The sequence below is a fragment of the Acanthaster planci genome, linkage group LG04 (genome assembly GCF_054643075.1).
Source record: "Acanthaster planci isolate LZ-2023a linkage group LG04, COTS_SCS, whole genome shotgun sequence".
Classification (NCBI taxonomy): Eukaryota; Metazoa; Echinodermata; class Asteroidea; order Valvatida; family Acanthasteridae; genus Acanthaster; species Acanthaster planci.
In genome coordinates, this window is record NC_141780.1 from 23,100,583 (window position 1) to 23,126,467 (window position 25,885).

General features: G+C 38.0%; 2 protein-coding genes and 1 long non-coding RNA gene across 9 annotated transcripts in view; 1 reads left to right on the forward strand and 2 right to left on the reverse strand.

Moving 5' to 3' along the window:
• Nucleotides 1-32: 32 nt before the first annotated feature.
• uroc1 (urocanate hydratase 1) lies at nucleotides 33-11,588 on the reverse strand. 3 transcript variants are annotated; one of them, XM_022244749.2, is made up of 18 exons: nucleotides 11,302-11,582; nucleotides 10,389-10,519; nucleotides 9,852-9,945; nucleotides 9,310-9,369; nucleotides 8,685-8,813; nucleotides 8,059-8,120; nucleotides 7,809-7,875; nucleotides 7,318-7,499; nucleotides 6,994-7,044; nucleotides 6,622-6,684; nucleotides 6,081-6,260; nucleotides 5,867-5,964; nucleotides 5,569-5,644; nucleotides 5,320-5,441; nucleotides 4,761-4,831; nucleotides 4,191-4,389; nucleotides 3,000-3,181; nucleotides 33-1,791 (listed from the first exon to the last, which is right to left on the reverse strand). In XM_022244749.2, the coding sequence occupies exons 1-18, from the start codon at nucleotides 11,425-11,427 to the stop codon at nucleotides 1,654-1,656; spliced, it is 2,031 nt and encodes a 676-aa protein (XP_022100441.2). In that variant the 5' UTR covers nucleotides 11,428-11,582; the 3' UTR covers nucleotides 33-1,653. The 3 variants fall into 3 exon arrangements, with proteins under 3 accessions (XP_022100441.2, XP_022100450.2, XP_086991901.1); XM_022244758.2 differs by lacking the exon at nucleotides 11,302-11,582 and adding an exon at nucleotides 10,950-11,099; XM_087135775.1 differs by lacking the exon at nucleotides 3,000-3,181 and having other exon boundaries at nucleotides 11,302-11,588.
• A 1,111-nt stretch (nucleotides 11,589-12,699) lies between these two features.
• The window catches only part of LOC110983413 (membrane-associated guanylate kinase, WW and PDZ domain-containing protein 2-like), a 67,010-nt gene continuing 53,824 nt past the window's right edge, over nucleotides 12,700-25,885 (forward strand). For 4 of the 5 annotated variants that reach the window (XM_022242667.2, XM_087135995.1, XM_087135996.1 and 1 more), the window contains exons 1-2: nucleotides 12,700-12,854; nucleotides 13,972-14,418. In XM_022242667.2, the coding sequence (XP_022098359.1) occupies nucleotides 14,106-14,418 (313 nt within the window). In that variant the 5' untranslated portion in view covers nucleotides 12,700-12,854; nucleotides 13,972-14,105. Of the gene's footprint in view, nucleotides 12,855-12,882; nucleotides 13,073-13,971; nucleotides 14,419-25,885 lie in introns of those variants that run through there. The other variant, XM_022242658.2, reaches the window with a different exon arrangement.
• LOC147799510 (uncharacterized) lies at nucleotides 20,375-22,506 on the reverse strand. The gene is made up of 2 exons (XR_015425052.1): nucleotides 21,642-22,506; nucleotides 20,375-21,044 (listed from the first exon to the last, which is right to left on the reverse strand). It is a non-coding gene; the product is annotated as an uncharacterized LOC147799510 (long non-coding RNA).

Sequence of the window (25,885 nt, forward strand, 5' to 3'; positions counted from 1 at the left end):
ACACTTGTAAAGGAAGACAAGATCCATTGATGTGAATATAAAGAAGTCAACCATTTAATGCATGTCATACCCTTCATAGCAACCCATGCAACAACCAGCAGCAACCCATGCATAAGCTTACAGAGACATGGTTCTGTTTTCTGTAATTGAATAAGTGACAGACATTGCAACATCGGTTACAAGTTTGATTACAATCCAGCTTCTACTTGACAGGATGCATCCTGTACCATATTGTTTGAATAAGCATAAAAAATGGTGCATGTATGTTGAGTGAGTTGTCACTCAATCTACCTTGTAAAATGGAACATTCCATTTATCACCTCATAAAATTGTTTTGTACCATAATTAATCTTAGAAAACATCCTGCATGATCAATTTCAGAAATTTATCACCGTGGAATAGAAAGTTATATTTACCATGGAAGAACTTTGAGTTTTTAAGTTAAGCCACTAGAAATAGAAATTTATTCAGCAGAAACAAACATTTCAATCCAGTGATGTTTTTAACATTCCTGAATATCTTCTACTGAAGTTATACAATGTATCCACTATGTCAAAATTTTCAACCAAAATTTTTTTTAAATGCTTGGTTCTGGGTAGCTGGATTTCTCCGTGAATGTTAAATAGCAACGCAAATGTATCAGTTGGAAACTATAAACAAAAGCAATAAGTGGCATGCATTAAACTACAACTACAAGCAACTTTAATAGATTGAAAAGTTCAAACTAATCCTGAAAATCATTCAAATATTCAAACTAAAGTCTTTCTACAAAGTTCCCATCATACATTGACTCATTTCTACGTTAAATTTTTCATTGAACCCATCACCCAAAAAACCAGCTTTCTCTAACTACACAGCTCAAACCAACAACCAGGAAAATACACGGAACCGTTGTGCTACATCTTAGAATTAATAAGAATTAATGTACTTGTAAATTAATTTATGGAAGTGTACATGTAGGCTTTATTTTCTTAAGAATACTTTACATCTTTCTCACTCTTGACAGTTTTGCAGAAATGCTAGTGCACTGCTCTAACAGATCCATTTAATTACAATGGTCACACTGCTCGTCCTTGGTTCACCATTATGTTCAAGGTTTTGCAGGGTAACTAAAATCTCACTTTTAACGGTTCATAAATGTGGCTGTAATCCGACTACTGACAAAAAGTAAGGCAAGGTTTAGAAATGACCACAGTTACTCATAGTTCAATCAGTGCTGCATGAATATTGGTTTAGACCACCTAGATGACCATTTCGAATCAAACCCTGGGCTAATCGCACTGCTGGTTATCGACAGACCAGTGGTCAAAGCCATAGTTGGTGTCCAATCTTGCCTATGATTGTAGGAAAAGCCAGTGTGGTTCACATGGTTATCAAATGTGGACGGTCATACTATACAAGAGGCATGGGAAAGCAGGTGTCTCTTCGACAAACAAATTCACTGCAGGAATGTAGAGCAAGCATGGATGGCAGGAAAGTTTTTATTCAATAAAAGTAAACGTCTGTAATGGTATTAAATACAACACAAGCAAATAACGAGGATTATGTATGTAGCAATTTCAACACAATGCTGGATATTTCGAAATGGTCACATTTTATGTGACCAGTTTCTAGTAACATTCGGCATGATCATGATCTGGAAACCTAGCTGGGTTAGTTTCTAAAGGCTCTGTCCAAGACATCTGATTGGACGTTGTGTGGTAGGGTCACTTTCAGCTTACTATTGGACTGCATGGCATGGCAAATGGTCTCCTGGGCTTTCGTATTTCCTGACCAGCTTCGTCGAGCAACCTAGACAATACAAATGACCAACGAATCGGACTCAGAACTTAGATGCGATCAACAGACCCATACAATGAATGATTCCAGCAAAATAATGCCCTCTTTAACCACTTGCTGCCAGGGGACCTGTTTTTGAGCATGTAGGCTTTATACACGGAGCCGGGGAACCCAACATGGGACAAAGGGAACTGGGCCTTGTAACAAAAGACCAGGCTGATGGGCATGACCAACATTTTTTCACTCTTACTAGTGGAGATAAGTCAGCCTTGTTTTGAAACAGTATACCACGGTTTGAGGCATTTAGAGTGAGCGGATTACCACCGGGGACAAAAGCGCTCCACCACTGCAGCAATGAGCCGCACAGCACTGCTGCACACTAATCTGGCCTCTATTGAAAAGAGGTCAGCAGCGCACTGTGCCAGGTTTGTGAAGAAAAGAAAGTTATAACACCGCACAATCTGGGCTCTTTTTACAAGGCTGCAGGCCTGGCTGAAATCCTCGGGCATCAATAGATTTTGTCTGTCAGACTAGAGTGGTCACCAGACAGTAATTCGTGTGGGTGTAAATGTCCATTAAATGAAATGATGAATTTTGGAAGAATTTTGAAAACTGAAAATCTTGGAAAAGTCCTGATTATGTGCACTGCATTTTTCAAACCACCCGGCGGCAAGTGGTTAAGGAACTGAGATATTCCAGCAATGCTTGAGAGTCCATTTAAGAGGAACAATAATAACATGGCATTATGCTGTGAGAGCTAGATCTGTATTTAGGAACATGTGGCTTAGTGGTTAGGGTTTAAACTCTTGATCTTCGGCTTTGGGTTTTGAATCTAGCTTCAGCCGACTTGTCTGTCTCATTCAGGAGTATACACGGGTACCAGTGAAGACAGAGATTATACTAACAACTTGTCTGTCTCACTCAGGAGTATATACGGGTACCAGTGAAAACAGAGAATATACTAACAACTTGTAGCTAAAATGGCAGCTTTGAGCAGCATACTCCTCAAGGAGCCGAGATGTCTTAGGAATGCTTAATGGTCAAATGACCAGAGATACTAACAATCAGTGACTCAATCTAGTGTCAAGGATTTGAGCACTTTGATAAATGCTAATATTGTTGTTATTATTAATAGATGCACATTATTACTCTAATTGATTAGAACCACGTCAATGCTAAATTCTAAATGATACAAGACTGGCCAGGAAGGCCACACCTACCCCGTTAGTGACATCCCAAGCTAGCATGGCTTTGGCTCTCTCTCCTGCTCTCTCCGTCCCATCTAGCATCAAGCCAAAACCTCCGTTGATAACTTCCCCCCAACCTACTCCGCCTCCGTTATGTAAGGCCACCCAAGTAGCCCCACGGAAGGAATCACCGATAACATTCTGTACGGCCATATCTGCAGTAGTTCAAATTTAGTTTTCATTCCCATACATTTCAGTCTGTTCTCTAAGATGAAAATGAACTTCCCTTTTGATACATTCCCAAATTAAGGACTCTCTATGGAAAGGACACGTGTTCATGTATGAACTGGCTTCCAGGCACATCATGCTGCACTGGGCAAGACTTGAGTGAATGTACTTGGCACTTGGTGATTTTCCTCCTGTATTCTCAAAAAGGAGGCCTTGACAAACCTAAGAGTCTTTTCAAGAATGGAACGCACCTTAGCATGTGCACTTACTGACAACATAGAGAAAATTGTGTTCAAGTGTTATGTTGCTCAGGATACAAAGAGAGTTCAAGATTTGTTCTCAATGAATGTCAGTAAATGAAATGACACACAGAAACACTGTTAGACATTGAGCCATCACATGCAAGATTGCATTTCACATACAATGCTTAATATTGGCATTGTCCTACATGGGCGTCACCAGTTTCCGGGGGGGGGGAAGCATTCCTCAGCAGCAAACTGGGGCCAATTTCATAGAGCTGCTTAGGCACAGAATTTGCTTAAGCGTGAAAAAACTTTGCTTAATAAACAAAGGTTACCAGCTCAAACTCTATGTGATTGTCATGCTAACCAAAAGACAGGTAAATACCATTCCAAAACAATATATATTACCAGAAGTTTGGCTGGTGGCATATTTGTCAAGCAAGGTTCTTTCACGCTTACACACAAATTTTTCACTGAAGCAGCACTATGAAATTAGCCCCCCGACATTAAAACCATTAAAGTTGGCAGAGGCTCAAATCTGGGGTATTTCATGATACGTGGTAGTTCTCATCCCCTCTCCTCCATTTATGCCCTTTCACTTTTTCTTTTCTTTTATCCCTCTTTTTCTTTTCTTTTATCCCTCTTTTTCTTTTCTTTTTCCTGGGGGGGGGAGGTGGGAGAAGCCTCCCTCTCACTCATGACATCTACGCTATACCTTCATTGCCTAAAATGACTGGTACAGAACTAAACTTACCTGCACAGAAAGCTGAGCCATCATAAATGTTGGAGGTCTCACGGAATGGACTATCAGTACCACTGACATCATGATGATCTCTACTGATGATGACTGGGCCACGGAGTTTACCCTCACTGACAGCTTGATTGAAAGCCGATGCAATGGCCATACGACCACGCTGATTGGAGTACAGGATTCGAGCTTGAGAACCCACAACCTAAAGTTAGCAGGGCAGAGAGAAAAATACCATGATGACATTTCTTACATTGCCCCAATCCCTGAACCAAAATATTCTTTTTTCCCGATTACCAGGGACCAAGCACAAAAAAATTTATATGGTTAGCAAAATGCTACTTGCTGTGTAAAACATTGGTCTTTTTGCACTGAAATTTTGCAAGCAATTTCAAAGCCAAATTTTAGTTCAGCACTGTCATACTCAGTCTTAGACGACAATTACCTGATGACTAAATGTAGCATCTAAGCCCCACTATGTCTTGGAACAAACAAACCTATCACTATTCTGTCTTCTAATAACTGCCAATCTATTATCAGTAATGTACGATTGACACATCATTAGTATCAACTTACTAGTTTGTGTTTGGCGGCTTCCTTAATCCAACGAATGTTGTCCTCGTACTGTTGTTTGGTAGTTTCTGGAACTAAATTAAGAGACATTACAAAGTTCAGAACGATTAGTTTTTGGCAAAACAAATTTATTCTGCTACACCCTCTAAAGCAGTTGAATATTTACATGTCAGTGGCTTGGTAGAGAGCTAGGTTAAGGCTAGGTTTGCATACTGTCTACTTTTTATATCACCTACATGAGGTGGCCTCTTGGATGAACGATAGACACGATTAATGATGAAACATGATTACATGTAGCAAGTTTATCTGTGTGGGGAGGGAATATTTGAAGCATATATATATCTGTAAAAATATTAAAATTTCTTTTATATTAAAAGATCATTTTGACATTCTAGAATCATAAAAACCTCTATTTTCAAAAGTTAATTGTGTTCACAGGGGAATTTGGGGTTACCCAGAAACTAGCCATCTATGGAGCCTACTTCCAAAATAAAAAGAACTCATCTATTTCCTGGGTGCAAATTGTTGCTGACTGAAATTGAATTAAATGTTGGACACCTACCTCCTTGTCTGATGAAGTCTTCCAGGACTGTCGTTGCTATTTCATCAGTGGTGGCAAGATCATTGGGGTCACTGGATGTGCAGACCCATCGGAAGGGACCAAACCCAAGAGAGAATATGTCACTGAAGGAACAACAAATGAAAAAGTATGATTCAAAATGATAGAAACTATATTTAATGGCACACGCAAAGCACACGCACCTCATCAAGAATGTTTTGGTCTGGAAAAATTCAGAGGAAAGTATCTTACCCCATGATGTCTTGAACATAGGACGGATATCTGAACCTATTACCAGTCTGGTCCCCTTCCTTCTTTACATCGGCACCTGTGGATGGATACGAACCCAGAAAACAAGGACCACGTTAATGGGACCCAAGCTTTAAGAATCACTGTGTTTGGAAACAGACGTGTTATGCTTAAACATGTGACAAAGTGGATAAAATCTTAAAGTTTTTGTGTTCCATTTTTTAGTTTCTATTGTTTTCATGTGACTCTGGTCTGTTTAAATGCAAACGCTAGATATATGATTAAAGACTTTATGACCAACCTGCTCGACTTGCTTCAAGTAAAAACGCATTGCCATAGTCAAAGAAGTACATGCCGCGGTCAGCAAGTTTATTGATGGCAGCGATCTGACGACGCAAGCTGCATAAGACAAGGATTCACAGGAGACATCATTAATAGATGACAAAAGAGTAAACAACAAAACCAATCCATCAAAAGGTTTAAATGTAGACACAAAGTTTGATTGAACAACCCACCTTTCTTGGACCAAGTTCTTGAATCGGACTGGGTCTGTCGCCATGATGTCATTAGCTTCATCAAAGCTCACTTGTGCGGGATAGTAGCCACCATTAAAGGGGTTATGACAAGAGGTCTGGTCTGACCCTAGGTCAACTAACAGCTCACCTGTGCTGTCATACTCTGTAACCATTCTCTCCCTGTTAGCGAAATGGAATCATCCAAGTTGATGGGTTGGGATGGATCATTATATCTGATAGGGGTTTATCATATATGGTTGATGGGATCTTAAACTTTTGCATTAGTTTTGTAATTTAAAATATCCATTGGGATCAACAATGTGGAGGCCCAGCCATGCTGGACATTATAGATTGTGAAACTTTACTCATTATAGGACAAAAATGAGAAACTCGAAATGATATCCCTCTTCTGAACAAATGACAACTGACACACCTTTCCAAACAAAACATTCTGTCCTTCAAAACGTCTCCCAGGACTAAACTTGAATGCACTAATTTGAATTTATTTAAAAGAAAACACATCTAAAAATTGAACACCTACCAAATGTCCACAATGTTTCCATGGTAACCAATACTGAGAGGTGTTTTTTCTTTCTTTGCTCGTCTGCAAATTAAAGAGCCGTAATTAGAAAAACAATAATAAATGAATAAAATATTACAATACAAATTCGTGCATTGTCAAATTTACAACAATGGGAAAACAGGTTCCGTTTTTAATGAATATGAGAACAAACAAAGAAATTGAGGGATTTAAGACTGACTCAAATGCCTTTTAGTCTGAGATTTAAGTCCCCAGAAGTCAATTTCTTTGTTCAAGCTCTTACTAACTAAAAACAATATTAGAGTAAAGATCTTGATGACTTCAAAACACCTGCAGAGCTACACAACGTATTAGTCATCTAAATGAGCTTACTTGATCCTCTCAATGCAAACATCCAAACTGTCAACTACTTCCATCACCCACCTAAAAAATGAAAGAGAAGAAATCACAGCAATAAGGGACCAGTTATAGATGCTAGACTATTCATACTGAGCACATTTTATACAAAAAATTCTTTCCATAATGGCACCATAAGTTTGTTTTACGTTTATTACACACGTAGGCCTTTGGCTTGTAAATAAACCCAATATGCAGAGACTTAATAGAGACTGCAAAGTTCACTTTCCTGAGACTTTTAAATCTTTTGTCTGAATATGGCAGATAATTACCAACAGAAGTGAAATGAAACTGTCCTACCCTTGCTTGTGTCTTTTCAGTAAGGCTTCCTTACTGACCTCCGCAATGACCCCAATACAGCCACAGATGACTGCTGCTTTGGCCTGAGCACCACTCATACCCCCAAGACCTGACGACACAAAGACCCGACCTCTCAAATCACTGGTCCCCAGCTGCTGGCGACCAGCATTCATCACAGTGATCTGTATGTTGCAGTACGATCAATGTATAAAGAATGTCCATAACCCAAGCACTAATTCAGATTGTCTCCAGATTGGGTGTCTATATCTATTAATCTGGAAAACTACATGAATAACACTGCATCAATATTTACATAAGAAAATCAGACATTAACCCTAACCCTCCTCAATCCTTCACCTGTTGGAGGACTGAGGAGTGTTAGGGTTAACAATATTTATTGTAGCTACATGCCCCTTACTGACAACAGGTTCAATTTCAAAACACAGCTAATCACATTATAGCAAGGACTTTGAAAACACAAGTTGTCTTACCGTTGTTCCATGGACGATGCCTTGTGGACCAATATAACAGAAGCTTCCAGCAGTCATCTGGCCATACCTAGAGGAAAATCAGAAGATGGCAAAAAAATTTGCAACTTTTCAATGGTAATTTATATTTTCAATAAATAGGAAACTAAAATCAAAGGTGTATGAAGGGATAAAATACAGGATTTGTTATTGTATCCATCAATCCATATTATATGAACATAATTACTAGCTAGAAGAATATCAATAGACTTACATAGTGACACCCAAGCCAAACAGTCGGTCATAATTCTCTCTTGAAGAATAGTTTGGCACCATCTAAATGAGAAAAATTGATCATACTTAACCCTAACCCCCAAGGGTTGCTGGCCCTAACCTTCTCCATTCACACAAAGTTAAACACCCATATAGGACTATGTACATGGAGGTTGTTGGACTTTGTTTTTCTGAGGTATGCCAAACCCAATGCAAAAGCCAGCTGTTACGGGCCTACCAGACCTATCCCCATAGAATTAAACACTTTACTACTGTTTAATTCTGTGTGGTTGGGGAAGGTTATGGTTAATGAATCCCGTTGGAAATTCAGAGTACTTCAGACTTTTGACCACCTAGCATGCTGCAGCAAGTATTTAGGATGTCTCTTGTTCGGATCTTACTCTAATTTTGATGCAAAAATTACACATACAATTGAGAACACACAACATTAATTTGACATGTGCATTTTAAAAAGCTTTTGATTTAAAAATGGCAGGATAATTATAACTTTGCCTACTCTGTGCAACTTGCACAAAGCTATGGTCTTATACTGAAGTGAGTAAGTGGCAAGGGCTAATGGATGCAATACTGACAAGTAGGTTTCTGCAATGACACTGAATCACAAACCATGCCATTGGTGACGACAACCCTTGGTGCATCAATATGACTAGGAAATAACCCCATCGGATGACCTGAGTACAATGCCAGTGTCTGATCCTCTGTCATTTCAGACAAGTAGTGCATTGCAAGACGAAACTGGTGATAAAAAGATAATGATTACTTCAACACTTGCAGTCTTCAAATACGGGCACTGGAAAATTTGGGGGCAGAAATTTTCAGTTTTTTCCTTTGTTGATTGTCAATGAGAATTTTACAAAAAAAAAGTTACAAAAAAATATAAAGAGCAAAATATGTAGAGGATATCAGATGCATAAAACATTACTTGAAAAAATATTATAGAAACAGACAAATTCTTTCAAACACTTTTTAGGCTGAACCCTATTTCATAAATGACTTTTCTAAGTTGAGAAGAGTGATCCGGAATAAATATTTTACTATTTACTACATACACACACTGAATTGTATTTCACTGTCATTTTTCTTAATACATGTATTCCAAACATTTGCTCAGGGCTTTGTTTTTGTGAAGATTTGGGCTCTAATCGGGATAAAGGAGGCACAGCTTAAAAAAAGGACAATAAATAAAATGACTTATGTAAATGAAATACCTATTCTCACAAGGTTTACTCACCTGTGCCCAGTTGGAGAATACCTGCCCATTTCCTCCATAGGTAACAAGCTCATGAGGAAACTGTCATGTAACATGAAAAACACGACATAAAAATTCTTGAAAACAATCTTGAATAACTTTCACTCATGCCTATTGGTTTTAAATCAGACTAAAACTAAGGGTGGGATTTTCCCTTTAATTTGAATACCGTTTAGATATGAGAATGTCACACCATGACCATAATGTCATTGAAACTTTTAACACAACCAATTATATACAATGTAAATAGTTGACACAAAGTTCTGGTGATGAATTCATGGTATTTCTTTGATATGACCGAGCAGAATTCCGAAAATCAGCTTACATTTTACAGGCATCGTTTACAATAAAAAGGAAAGGTAGATTCCATCCATCAAAAGGTCAAACCTCTATTACAAAGGGGCAGTTCCGTTTAAACGTTTGAGAAAATCAGTGGATGGATTTGGAACTTTTTTCATTTAAACTTGTAATTGTCCCACCCTAAACCATAGCCCGGAGAGCACTGCTTGTAATGTTGTTTTTACCTGAGCAACCCGGGGGTCTAAATTGTTCATGATCATATGCATGATGCCTGCAGCTTGCCGTGTGTTGCATGGATAATCGTTTATGGGATACGCTCTGGAAAATAATCCCAAATAAAACAGCATTTGCAATGGTAATCAATGTCACTACTTCTTGTAGAATGATTATACCTGTCGTTGACCTGTACTACACCATTTCTAATTGGAACTGTGAAATCATTTGAACACCATCAATTTATACAACATACAGTTGGAAAGCCACAACAATTTATGGAGAACATAGCTCTAGTATAAAAAGATGCAATGCTATTAAATCAATTTTCTAAGTTTGCTTTCAAGTAAATAGCCACAGAGTAAATTCAGGGAAATTTGGATTAGTAGCAGTATCTGTATAATTTACTTCACGTGTGGGTCCAGTCACTGAATGGAGAAAATATAGGCCCACACTGAAGACAAATTGAGCAATAATAATATAAGCAAACAAAATTATGCAGTACAAAGTGCATTAATGCAAATAAATTCAAAACCAATATGACAGACCTCATTTCAATATTTGGACGAAAGCGGTACATGTAGATGTGACCAAACTCTCGCAATTCTTCAGCAAACTCTGGTGCCAGGACATCATGAAGTTCAGGTGGGAAATAACGCAGTGCATTTTGTAATGCAAGCTGTCAACAAATGAAAATAAAGCAGATATTTAATGTCATTGTAACTTGACTCCATGGGCCCACATTAAGACATTTACTGTATTGTTTAGGCTATGCAAAAATAAGAATACTTTCTTGTCTGAAGAACTTAAACTTTGAAGAAGATTGAATAGATTCTTCAGCACAAGAATGAATTTTAGGAGACTGAGAGAAGGGTGAGCATGCAGTCCTTGTAAGATAATAACAGTATAGAATTACACTCAGAAAGAGTTCTATACCTCCAGGCTCCATACACAGACAATGAGACGTCACGTGATATCCTAAGTTGGACTCTACAAATTGCCTTTTTTAACATTTGGACATGAAACTGGTCGAGAAAATTGCATTTCTGAGTAAGTGCTTCAATATTTTCCTTGGTAAATTTGACTTTTCGTGATATTGTTAGGCCTACCCCTTTCTGATGATGGTGGCTGATTTACCACACCGCTGTGCAGAGAGAAAAAAGTGATGTCTAGACAGGGACCTGTTTCTTCCACATGGTTCGTTACATCCGTCGACATCCATGACGCCAGAATAGTCAAGGTGGAGGAATAAAATCACATGACATACAACTGTACATGTAGAAGTGCGTGCGTACTCATTCCCGCCTACACCACGCCCCCTTAAACAACCAATCAAATCCAACAATGACGACCCGAAGGAACGTTACTGACCAGAGAATGTTTTGAACGCCTTCAGTCACTATGTTCATTTTAACGTTAGACGGTAGGTCACGAGAAAGGACACTTCTCGGAAACACTTACCCGTTCTTCGTCCGGTGTAAGATTGGGCACTCTCACAGGAGCGTGAGCTATGTTGTTATCTCTTGTTCTGGCAGAGGGCAGAGGATCAAGAGGAAGACCCTCACACATCTCCTTCAAAGACGCCATTTTTTAAATCGCTGATGATGTAACAAAACACAAAAGGACCAACAGATATCGATACATCATGTACTACACAGCCAACCAACAGTTTGAGTGGTATAGTACACAGACACGTCGACGGTTTTCAGCCGATGCACTATAGCCAGCGGGCGCGCCGGCGCCCGGCCTGCTCGTTGCGGCTACGTCTAGCGCCCTCTACCATTTATTTGTATTCTCTTGATTTGTTATATCGCCCTCTATAAAATGCGTTGGTTGAAAGTGCAAAGTACATGGTTGGCAGAAATGTGAACTAGCATGCCACAGAAGGTTTTTTTTACCTATGGGCACCACCGTAATTTATTTTCCTGCGCTGCCTAACTGATCGAAGTAAAATGACTGAGATAAATCAATAATCAATTTTTTGCTCAAAATGCAAGAAAGAAAAGTTTAACAACACTATGGCAATCAGGACCAGCCGGATTTAATGGTCCGTATAGGTTCTGGTACCTGGCGTCTGTAGACCCCAATATTCTACCCAATTCAGGCAGGCTCTACTCTTGCCCTGGGCTCGGGGACTGGGAAAAGATACTTTGCACTGATATCTTTCATTTCATGTTGATGCTAAGCTGGAGAGTGAGGCGAGAACCATGGAGAAATAAAATACACAGACTGTGTCTATATTCCTCCATGCAGGAACTAGATAAGTTTTGAAGCTTTCCCCTTTCCCTAAGTCGAATTCAGAGAGACTCGCTAGCTGTTGAAGCTGGTGTGCCTTTGTTTGTGCATGGTATTACAAACAATAAAAATATTTTTAAAGTGAAATATAATTTGGCATTCCCGAAATATCTCTGCTTTGTAATTACAAAGCTTTCGTTTCTTGTAGTAATAAAATAATTAATAATTTCCAAATCATTCAGTTATTACCATGTTTCAGTTTTTGTAGTTAGCATGTACTGACCACAGAGCCATATATGGCTCTATGGTAATGACTTTTGTTTTCTTCAATTGAATTCTATTAAGATTCACTTGCGAGGACAAATCCATAAAAAAAAATAATTCGTTGATTCTTCGATTACGAAAAATGTCGAACAGCCTTGCTTTACAGAACCTGAGCTCAAGCTGTACGCGAGTTCCCGATCGATGATCTAGATTTGTCACAGTCTCTGTGTATTTCAATTTTTTTACGTCTACTATGAAACGGTGTTCTGTGTGATGTATTTCTTTATTGTGTGTGTAACGCAGGGTACCAGTATTATCTACAATCAAGCTGATGGTACCCGGAATCTCGCAACAACAGCATTGAAAATACATTTGGTGTGACACTGGAACCAGCGATTACCCCTGAATGACCAAAATAATGTCATCAAACGGACATTTTTGAAAGAGGAACACCCTGTTCTGACGCCGAATGACTCATTGGAAACAAATGAAATGAAATTATTTAAATGAGATAGGTAAGTTCAAAGAAGTACTAACGTAACGGTAAAGTCATGCTGCAAATATGGGGCTCAGCTGCTGGGAACAATGGTGTAATTTCTGCGTGGGTCAGTTGCTGATGTCACGCGTGTTAAATGCCAGCAGTAGATTTATGGGGTGTACGGGTACTATTGCATCAAACATGGCAAAGTCCGGAATTTACACGCAGTTTTGACCGGAGGAAAAATCCAATAAAGTAAGTTACGGTAGCCCAGATAGTAACCACGGTAATAGTGCTATTCTTTTGTGCCAAGCCTGTTGAACATGCTCTTCCCCTGGTTGCCTACTCCCAGAACTATGGCCCGGTGGGGTCCGACAATGTCCGACGTCCGCCCCGCGCTGACGTCCGCCCCGAACGTTCGTGGGAGCGGGGCGGACTTCAGACCCCACAGTTCCGGGGCCCTGCAGTGGGGGTACTGTCATGGTTTCCAACCTCCATGCTCGTCCAGAGCAACAGATTGGTTATTTTAATTTTGGGGGGAGGGTTGATAACAGTGTTTGAAATAATTTTTTAATGAATTTTTACCATATTTAGGCTATTTATCATGTGTACGTACATGTACATGATTTAGGTTCAGTCATCCAGTTCAAGTTCACGCCTCCAGACTGATTTTATTCCACTCTGAGTGACATAAACCAAAACATTATTTTTGAATGACTTTTATCATTTGTTCTTTGACATTTTGCTACTCGAACCGGTACTGTAGCTACAGTAAAAAAAATCTGTGAAAATTGTGTATTGTTTCTTCAGTGTCTGGATCTTTGGGATGCATGGAACTGTTACAGTATTTACTAAATATCACTTCTAAAATTTTCTGACTGAAAGTTACCAAAAATGCAGTACAAAATGCAATGTACCGGTATATGGTGAACCCAACAAGGTTATGCAGAATTTCAATCGTCCCTGGGGGTTAGGGTTTGATCTTAGCCATTGTCAAGTGGATATCAGTAGTTACATGGTTGCTGATAATGGCATCTACATTTAGGCTATACGCCTGAGAATGGTATCTGGTGGTGGTCCACATGGAAATTTGTTGTACAAATAGATACAGTATAACATTATTCTTTGTGGCTTTGTTTTGTTTTTGTCTGTAGGAAGTGGACCATTGCAAGGTAGTGATTCACTGTCATCTCATGAATGAAGTGACAAGGATACCTGTGCATTACCTCAAGTGCACTTCTTGGAGTTCATATTGTAGGCTTATTGTTTAACATCGCTGCTTATCACCATGACCAAAGACAACAAAAAGGGGACCAAGCCACCTAAACACTGGAGCCAATATATCCATGAGATTGTAGTTTCTCCAACGGATGATGGCAGTCCCAATTTCACCGTTAGAGGCGGAGCTGAGAATGGGCTGTTCCCCTACATTGCAGATGTCCGCAGCGACAGGATTCTGGTACGTTCGGGCAAACTGCATACAGATGATTTATTGATTGAGTTGAATGGGCACAAACTACCTGGGTTTACATTGTGGGACATCGAGGCTCTTCTGGCACATATTGGCCGTGCACCTTTGCACCTGAAAACAGTCAAACAAGGTACGTGTAGGTTGTAGTATACATGTACATGTAGGTTAACCCCGGTAGCTTTTCCTAAATGTAAGTGTACAGTATTTTAGAAAGACACCATTATTTACCAATTATTAATTAGGGACTTTGTTTAAATTATTGGTGTTGTTAAATGGTGTAATTTGGCAACCAGTCTCAGAAGCCATTACTGCAGTGGCACAACGACAGGTGATTTGTGTGTTACATACCACTTCAGCCAGTAGGTTGTCATGATTTGCTAAATGCATGCACTCATCAAGTTCAAGACTGTACACGTATATGTACATATAGCATGTAGTACAGCACCGTTGCAGTTAGGTATGGTGTCTCTTCGAATTATTCAATACAATAATTTCCTGAAGTGCTGTACCTGTGAATTGAAATACATTGTACATTAGTCATTGTTTGAATACGTGTGCTTTTGTCTGTCAGAAAATTGGGTTTGCTGTTGTGTATTGCATGTACGGTAGAGTCTCAGTGGAGTCCAGTTTTATTCATCCCTTCAGAAGGAAATTTTAATGGCAAGCACATGCCAAGACATATATATTTAGTAGACATACATATTCTGCTGCCATTTCCTCAAGGGTGAACATTTTGCTCTTTTTGTGAATGGTTAGATTTCCCCTCAGCATACATTGGATAGGATGCTTTATCAAGACAGGAACTGATGGGTACATTCATGTACCGATACCAACATGTACATTGCAGAATATCCTTTAAAGTTCAATGTACATGTATGAATGGTCAAATTTTTAAAGCAAACAGAAAGGTAATTTGTCGACACATTACCAGCCTGAAGCGTTAAGTCTACACTCATTGTTCACAAACTGGGCCAATTCACCTGCAGTTTTGTCTCACATGCAGATCTCATGATCCAGTAATTACTTGTCTTTGATAAATGATGTGCACACTGCACAGCCAGTGTTTCAGCTTGAATAAGAATCATTTGGACTAAGAAGTTACGAAAATATGAAATGATGCCATACTTGGAACCAACAAACAGAGCCAAACAATACCCTGAGAAAACTACTTACACCAGTTGAATTCAGCAGGAGCAACAGCTTATTTGTTCATTATTCAAATTTTGAAAATCCAACGGTACATCCCACGTTTTTATGTTGTTGAATTCAGCAAGGCCAATGTTTTCTAGCAAGTCATCCACAATTTTGTCTTTTGTTACCATTTTATCACACCATTACCTAAACAGTAAAACACACCCATTCACAGATTTGGATAAAAGTTGAATGACAGTTTAACATTTAACAAGGAGACCTACTGAAGATGGTGTATATGTACACACGTCTGTTTGAGAGCTTCTGGCATCTTTTCCCCAGAACATTTTTTTTTTTAATAAATGACTCCTCTGTGAAACATGGAAATAAATTATATTACGTTTAGCAAATCTGAAAAAGTGTTTATAAAAACTTATTTGAAGTATTATTACTCATACCTGACAATTGCTGGTACTTGTCAGGGAAATTGCTACTTTGTACTTTTAAATGTGTACACAGGCACATACATGTACATGTACATGTAATTGGGGAAAAATTGATACCGCTAATTTTTGCAACCTTCTGAAAAAATGCAAATAATCCAACACCATTTCCTAAAAGGAATGACAGCTTAAGTTATGCAGTCTGTTCCCTGCTGATTGTGGAATGACATGTGCTCTTTGTACTCAGGATTTTTAAAGGTCTTGTATGAATAATTGTGTGTTTGTGTTGAATCGTGCTTGAGTAAAATGTACATATACTGTACGTGTACATGTACCCCAGTAGGCCTGTGACTACATTGTACAGTTTACATGTAGTTCCCGTCAATGTAGTTAATACTTTACATCAAGTTTTGTGATGTACTGGTACAGTGTACAATATACATTGTACATTGTAGCCTTCATTCTTTCCAACTTCAGTGAAGACAGACTTCAATGTCAGATAAATTTTGTGCATTTCAGAATAAGAATGTACCGTAGAACAGTACATGCAGCCAGTCTGTTACTATCAGTACTGTTACTTAGATGGTTGCAAACAGGGAAAGCAGCAGGTAGCCTAACCTGACTTGAACCTCTGCACCTGCTACGATTTACCAATCTTTGATACCTTGATGATAGCTTGTAAAGTCAAGGTGTCAAGTCAACTATAGGTGTGAAGTGATATCACAGCTGTTCAAAGCTAATGACTAGACTGTCTAAACTGTATTTATTGAGAGTTATTGGTTTGTTTTAATGATTAGGATTTGTGTCTACTCTCTACTTCATTTACTGGAGATCACTGGAGGTGACATACATTTAGGCCTATGCCTTACAAAAGAAGCTCACACTACATGTACACGTACTTGTTGTTGTTAAGAAATTTCAGTATCTGTGAGATTGAGATTTGAAAGGTTAGGGGTTTAATGGGAATAATGTTAATGATAAAAACATGAAGGGGGGCCTACATGTACTTGTTCATAAATTTAAAGAGGAAACAAAAGGACTTACTGTTTTGGACTGAAATTTCAATCCTTGAGTGCCAGTGGCCCAAGAACTTTAACGTAACCATTTATGGATAGTGTTGATTTGAACGAAAATGCCCATTTTTGAAAATTTTAAGGTAAACATATACATACTGGTATGTACCTGCCAACTTACAATTTACATGCACATTCAAATGCCACAAGTGTGTACTCATTTGACAATATTAGTTAATATTTCTCACTGTGTACATGTACTGGTATGTAATTTACAGTTTATGCCACACATACATTTTGTACCATATCGGTATGTACAACACATAAGAATGCATCACTGAATAAGCCAGTGGAAAAGTTTAGCAGAGTTTGTCTGCAAGGTTAAATACTTACTAAGACAAGAAACAGAAAGCCGTTTTTCACTTGAAGACAGTGTTGACACTCAGGCCTCTTAGTCCATTTTCCAATACTAAGAGTCATGTGTGCACGCACAGCATTTGAAAAAATTAATTTCAAAAATTCCATCTGATTCAAATGTGTTGTTAACTCATAAATTTTTTATTGAATTGGCAATTTTAAGACATCAGATCATCAGTGCTGTGAACTTGAAGAATCCATGTTGTGAAATAATGACATGAGATGACAGCATCTACATGTAGTACCGATTTATTTGGACAACAGCACCATGCTTATTGTAAATGTAGTTCTCTTAGTCTTCTCAGTCTTCGTCATTTTATTAAATCCCCTACTCATCTTGTACTTCAAGTTCAGGACCTGTAATTTGACATTACTGACAGGATCACTCAATGGCCTCTCCTTCCTAATAATCAAATTTGTCATTTTGCCTCTCAAAGCCTAACAAATGGGCATCAACGACAATGCAAACTGCTCTGTGGCTGAAGAGATCTGTTCCCCTACTCATATACCGGTAAAACTTAAATTAAGGCACTATAGAAGAGATGGGTTACATGTACACACGTACATGTATGTACATGTTACCCCATTAATTACTTGGTTATGGTTACTACTACGGGGCCATTCAAAATTTTCGATGTTTTTAAATTTACATGTAAATTGTTTCAACCCACCAACCCCCAATTTCAATTTAAAAAAAAATGATATTTGCTCATTCAATATTGCTCATTCAATGTTAGATTGCTTAGTTTTCTTTGTCTCTCCATAGGTTGGGGTACAAATGGATTCTTGCTTAACCTCAAACCTAAATGTTGTCATCTAATTTATGTAAAATGATACATTGTGTAATGTTGCTCAAGTTAATGGCCATATTCTCAGTACTTAAGTAATGTGAATCATATTTGCTGATTGTAAAGAATGACAGCATTAAAATAAATGTTTCATTCAATATTGTACATTATGCATGGTGATGGCCACGTTGAGTGCCGTACCGCAACTACGTGTACAAATTCCCATTACAGCACTCCCTGATATGATGTTCTTCTCGATATACATTTAGCTCTCTTTTTTCACATCTGTGGCTGTTCTCCCATTGACTACACGTATGTTCATCTATTTTTGTTACAGCACTCTCTTTTACAGCACTTTCACGTCCAAGTCCCACATGTACATATGCCAGTACACTTGTGTATTTCTGCATAGTGGGCAGTGCTTACACCAAGCAGAATAAAATGCATGCACTTGTGTGTAAATGTAAATATTAATGGTCTACATCTTCGTGTACAAGTTTGTTATTAATCTGTTTCATATCCTACATGTAGCATTTCTTTAGGCCAATTGAATTGTTCGTGTCATGTTCAGCTTTTCTCATTTTGTTGCACATACATGTACATGTAAATGTAGGCCTGCATCTACATACTGTACGTACTGTATGTGATGCATGAACCAGAACTACATGTATGGATTGGGTGGGTAGTGGAATATTGAATGACCCTAGGGCCCCTCCCCACATGGGGTTTGGTGTCAGTTCCCACTCCTATCTTACCACACCCTTTGCATCAGAGCACTCCATTAACTGTAGTTAAGTGTAAAGAGGCAGTCACTAGCAACCAGTGAATGTTCCTGACTAACATCAGATTTGTTAGAGTTAATGGTCAAAGTAAAGCCCAGCTGCCTCTGATAGCCTTGCAACAAATATTTGCTAATCCACCAAAGTGGACTCTAACCCCTTTAAATCAGACTACTAACTGACTAATCACTGCTTGACATGATTTCAAGAGAGTCCAAGCTTTGGCCATGTAGATGCAGGCCCGTATGAGTGAACTTTGCACACATGTATCGATCTTTGAGATGACAAATTAGTGTAAATAAACTCTGAACCGATGTGAATGTTTATTTGCAAGACAAAGAAGTTTGCTAGCAGGTCTAAAAATTCAAATACAGATGCTCTACAACAACAATGTTCTGTCAGAAAAACAGTACATATTTGGTGGGTTTGTGTGAGGATATCAGAATAGGTCGCACATGTCTTCAGTTACTCAGTGAAACTGAATTTGGGAATGTTGTGACACAGGACAAGTAATTGGGTCTTTCGTTTAAAAAGGGGGCCAAATGTGTGACATGGTGGTCAAAATATCAAAATTGTCTGAACTAATTCAAAACTTGTTTATATGTAATTGATACATTCATGCAAAAAATGTAAATGATTTTGCTATGAATAAGACTCAATTTGTGCAGTGGTGCAGCAAATTATTTGATGTGTAACACAGAAATCAAATATGATGGTTCTATGCATGTCATTTTTTGTTAGCAAAGGTTTTTTTTTTAACTGTGGTCAGTTTTGTTTTGTTTACATACTATGTATTTTCATCACAAGTTGTTTTTTCTAGATAGGGTTTCAGGTGTCATAAAAATGGACAACATTTTCCCCCAAAATTTACTTTTTGGCTATTTTTTGAATTGTTTTGCAAAGTTTCATTTGGTTTAACACAAAGCTGCTTAAATAGCAAATATGTGTAAGGACACAATACTGGCCAACAAAAATGGGACACATAGGTAAAAATTCAATCTAGTGAAAAGTGTTTAATTTACTTTTAAATTATGACAATGGACCACCCTCTATCAGAAAATAGCAATGGGAAGATAATCGGCCCAAGAAATTTTCTTCCGTGCAGTGCTTTCTGTAGAGAGGGGCCTCATAAGTTAACGTTGGTTACGGTGTCCACTTTGCAGTCAACCATGCAATAATAAAAGTCAAAGAAAAACAATGTGGAGTTGTATTGTTGTGGTTAAGCTTTTCCTCCTTTCTGAAAGTCATCTTTAAAAAAAATGTTAATTGTTACTAATTTTACGATATCTTAATAAGGTGGACACCGTAACTAACGTTAACAAGTGTACTTTTTCACACACAACAATTTTAAATGATTTGCAGTTTGATGACTTGAGGAAAACAGCTGGTTGCGAAGCTTGCAAGTACTTCAAAGAGGACATTATCATTGACAACCAAAGAACAGATACCCTCAATTTCAAAGATCTTTGTCCTGTAGTTTAACGTTAGTTACAAAAATGACACGGACACCAAAAATTTCGAATCAAAGCTAACATTTCATGTGACAAGTTTATTATGACTTGCTTTACTGGAGCCCTCAAGGTAGTTGCCTCACCTTCAGAAAATTGCCTATGTTACTATGTGCAGGTGTTAATACATGCACATGCTTTTTCATTTCTTGGGAGCATCTCTGTGATCTACATATCTGATAAGCCACTTCAGCCTATTTTTAAATGCCCTACATGTATATGCATGCAAGAAGGTTGCACATGAGCTTCACAGAAGTTGAAATCTTTGACATTGTGAACTTAAGTACATGTATGTATATTTAAATGTGCACCATTTGCAACATTAAACAATTCTGAGGAACAAGTAAATTGAGTCAATGACTATTTTATTTTTCACTCTAATCTTGTTTCTTAAAAACTGTATTTCATTATGGAGGCTATACACTGACGATCCCATCTGAAGAACATGGCACATCTCATTAAATGAATTTCAAATGCGTCTACAACTATATCCCCTGGAGTGAGCTGGCGATCGGCAGGCTCTTGTGGGGTCCTGAAATTACAGAAATGGCAACAGGAATGGTTGAAATCGAATAATCTTTGATTTAATTACTACTAAAGCTTCTTTCACAAGGACATGTGAATCTACAGACATATAATCTGATCCAACCATTGAATCTTTTTCTCCTCTCTGGCTTCTGAAATAAGATAGAAGAAAAATAAAATTCAAATAGAACAATTTTTTAACATAACCGGCAGTGGCTTGATTTGTAGAAACATAAAAAAAAACTCTAACAAGACCCCAGGGGTTCCACAAAGGCAAGTTCCCCTATCTGTGTAAACATCACTTGCCTACGTGTTACATCAACTTCGCTCCATTTACTTTTAATTCACTGCGAACTCGCCCCCATACTATTGGATGACAAATGGGGCGACTTTTAATACGAATGGGGCGAAGTCGAAAGTGCCGGTGTGTAACGAACGTGAAACACTGATGATTTCTTGAACTTGGCAAGGCTATTCATTAAGTTTGTTCATTTTTGTGATGGACTTTAGCTTAAAAAGTGTAAATTATTTGTCGTTTTGCAATTTCAAGCGGGACTTCAGATGTTTACTATTTTTTTCTTCCGTTCGTTAAACATGGACACGATTCACACGAAACCATCCAAGCGGTCCGCGACAAAGCCCAAAAATCACCCACTGACTATCCATTAAAATCTTCCCTTTTACAATGCCATCTGACCTCTTTTCACAAAAAAATACAGAAAATAAAATCTATTTAAGTTGATACAAACCTTTTGGCTGCTCTTTTTCCGGATATTGGCTGCTCTTTTCCTGATTGTTGGAGGGAAAGCTGTCGCGCGCAGCAACTTTCTCCGTTCGTTACACAGAGACGCGAAAGCGGCGCGCGGTGGACACGGTGCTTAAAATAGCTTTATCTCGGAAAAGACGTAATCGAGCCTAAAACAATTGACCTTTAGGTCATCCATGCAGGGTACCATTGCACGTGTACGACCGCTAGTCAGACTGCGTTGATCACCAGTTAAAACATGTGGACATTTTACGTTAGTTACAAAATGGACACGAAAATTATCGCGATCGATATGCTGATGTTTTCTCATCCTCGAGGGTAATTATGGTCTAGCACACATTTTACACGATGTTTATTAAGCTCATTTCGAATAAAAATGGCTTTTACAGGTAAGGGTGAGGCTTGTAAATGATGATTCTGGCCCTTTTCGTCATGGTATGGTGTGGTGGACACGATGTGAAACGAACGTTAACGCAGGTTCAGCTGCCATTTTGGAGCGTGGATTTATTTATTTTTTTTTTTTGTAAAGGGCCAAAATATTACTTCATTGCTTAACTCAAAAAATATGACCATTGTGATAAAATACGTGAGCTATAAGTAAAGTAGTTGAGTTCATTAAATTTTGTTCAAGCAATGTCCCATTTTTGGGCGCCATTTTGAACTAAAATTTGCTCTTCAACGTGAATAAAAATTATAGACTCGCATTTACACTGAATTATTTATCTTTATTTATCTCTCAAATACATGTACAACTATAATCTCAAGCAAACATAGCTTGAAAATGGTTACATCATCTGATAAATTAAAGTTCATTTTTTGCATCATGAAAGTTGGCCAGTATTGTGACCTTACACATATATGGCACAGCTCATAGGTATGCATGTCATTTAGCTTGTGCACCTTTGCCAGAAACATGAAGTGTTTTGAAGTTTTTAGTTTGAAGAGCTTTATGACTCATTTCACGTGTAATGGAGAAACCGGTTCTCTGTTACACATGTGAAAACTGTCTCAATACAAACATTAATTTACACTGGGAACTGCATTAGATTTTGTTTAACAATGGCGACAACATTTCATGTCTGCAGTCAATGAATAGAGATCTCAAATGAATTAGGGATACAAATATACTCTAAAACCTGTCCATATTTCTGAATGGGAATTAATGCGAAGCAATTTTGATGTCATAAAACAATTACAATTGTCACCAAACATTGCACATATTGCATAGGGTTCAACATTTGTGAATAAAAAAAGAAACCTTTTATAATGCAAATGAAGAAATATTTAGGATTTAGGCGTAAAAAAGAATTCTTGTTGAAGGAGAATCTTGTATTTAAAATGCTGTTATTAACGATGTTGGACTGTCATGACTGAACGGGTATAAAAATGTGTCATCCACTCACTGGCCTACTCGAAAGTTAAAAACATAACTTCTGTCTTTACTGAATAATGAAGAAAACTTTAAAGAATTCAGAGTTGCAGAGATACATGCAATTAGATGCCAGTTCACATTTTTATGCAAGTGAAACGCGAAGAAAGTTTGATGTCACGAAGCATTTATGCCAAAAAGTTCAACAAAATCCCCACATCCAATTTTGTGATTCGAGCTGTACATGCTAATGTACATGTATGTTGAGGGCTAGCGCCGGCCTAGCGGACCATTCGCAAAATAGCACCAGCATGCCGAGTCGGCGCGGCACACGCACACTGGTGACTGTTTCCCGAGAGGCGTAATGTACATTGCACTGTTTTGATGTGGTCATAGCCACCAAACGTTCCGCTGCTCACAAGACAGTTGCTGGCGCACGTGTACGGACTTTACATGGCACGCTGTAAATGGACCGCTGGGCCGGTGTGTCGTGACATTATTAATGGACATTAGCATACAGGTAAACTCGCAAAATGAAAAAATGGGACTTCCAGCTTAACGACAAGCATTTCCGATTTGAAGGGGAAAAATGTTTCCTTTCTTCCATACGCTCATTTTTATTTGTGAGTTTAAAGTGGCTATCATGCTTCTTTTTTCGGCAAATAAGTTGAGTTTCAGGTAAATTTTTTCTTCATGTCTTGAGAAGAAACATTCCTGGTAACTTTTTGTCACAGCGTAACGTATGAGTAACGAAAACTTTGATAAAAATTTCTTGATGAAGGAATGGCGGGAACATGGCGTGTCTGTGTGATGTGACGATCACGTGACAGCGCATGCAGGCTTGCGATATGATTCCGACTTGGGCAAACATTGGAAGTTGTACAAACTGTTTTGTTTACAACGTAATGATTTCGCAAGTAACCAAAATATTTTTGGACGAGAATTGACAGGGATATCTTCAGAAATGTTTGGGATCTCAGATACGAGTTAGTAGGAGGTATTTTTGGGGTACTTAGAGTTGATATTTTAGGTTTTCAAAATGAATCACAACAGCTTTTTTTTTAACAGCCAAAGATGATTTTAACTTGGTAACAACTGGAGGAATGGAGTGTTACGTTGTTATATCAGATTATGATGGCACCTACATTCTCAATTAGAATGAATTTCATTTGAAGATTTATCCGATATCATAATTTACCTCTCTGTTGATAGGTTAGTCAGAAAATAAACGATTTATTTGTTTTGCCAGTGGTATGAAATGTCTTATGAAACAGGTCATCAAAAAGTCACACAGAATATCGAAAAAACAGTAAGAAATAATGAGGTTTTCCCTTGCAATTATTGTGTAAATCAACTTTTTTTAACCCTAACAGTCCCAAATCCTCCAGTTTCAATATGATTTTACATACACCCTAGGGGGTTAGGGTTAATGTACTGGTAAATGAATGTAATGTGATCAACACATACATATGAAAATGAAACGGGAAAGTGAAACTGGTCTTGTTTTAAATGGTCATGATAATTGTGATGTCCCTGAAATACACATTGGACCCCATATTAAAAGAAAGACCCACTTACATGTACAAGTATAAAGCACTTGTAATTATTTTTTACAAATACATGTACATGTAAAATAACGGAACCCATTTTGATTAAGTACCTCTCCAGCTATCCAAGCAGCATCAAACAATGATCACATGTACATTCTGAAATGAGAATGAAGAAATGAAGAATGATGTTTTAAGAAACCACAGAGGAAGAGAGACCATGTCTCCTTCCTCCTAAGAGAGTAGACCTGCCTCCAGAATATGACTCACTGTCAAATATAAGGTTTATAGAAAACGTACGTACAGGTACATACATGTACATTGACAGTGCCAGGTGGCTTGGCCCATGGGATGCATTTCTTGTCCAAAGTCACGAGGAAAAGAAAGAAATCAACAAATTCACTAGCCGAGCAAATCATGGCCCTGTTATCTGGTGTACTCTACATGTACATCTCAGCTCATGGCATTTGTAGTGATTTTTTTCCATGGAAGTACATGTATAATGCTCTTCCATTCAGCAAATTTATGAATATACCGTAGTGTAAGCAGTGTAAGTAAATGACCTGAAGTCTTGTATACTAAAACTTACTGAGTGTGAATATTGTTTTTAATTCCACAGGGGATCAAAGATTGAACAATGGATTGACTGCCGGGTCTTTCCATTGTATGAAAACAAAAGGCATTGTAAAACTGAAAAGAAAAGGAGGTTACTTTGGGTTTCAGTCAACAGAGTGACCTGTGGTGTGTTTCTGAGAAATCTAATGATTGTACAGGTACTACCCTGTTGTGTGGGTTCACTGCATGTCCCTGTGTCCAGTAAAAACATGCAATGCCTACATGAATACATGTACATGTACGTACAGTAGTTGTGTACATGTACACATACATGTATGCTTGTATTCATCATCATGTGGACTGATAATTTTTCTGATACTAAACAATATGAAAAGTTTTTGTGTCAGCAAGTTTTCAGAGAGGTTAAAGTCAGTATAGAACATAAATAGTCACGGCTTTACATTTTCGTTGACACATTAATTTGAACTGTTTGTACATACTTTTATTACTGGTAGTCTGCTCACGTAATTGAACATAAAATATTATTGAGTTTGTTAACGTTTTCGTCACTTAACACGTACAGTAACATGTACCCCAATATTTGATTTTTATTAAGCATTATTTTAAAAAAAGCTTAGAACTTACGAGTATACATGCAGGACTACCAGTATCATGAACCATTAACATGGAGACCATATTGCCAGGAACAATTTTAATTAGAACCGTGATGTGCATTTCAACATGAAAAGGATTCTG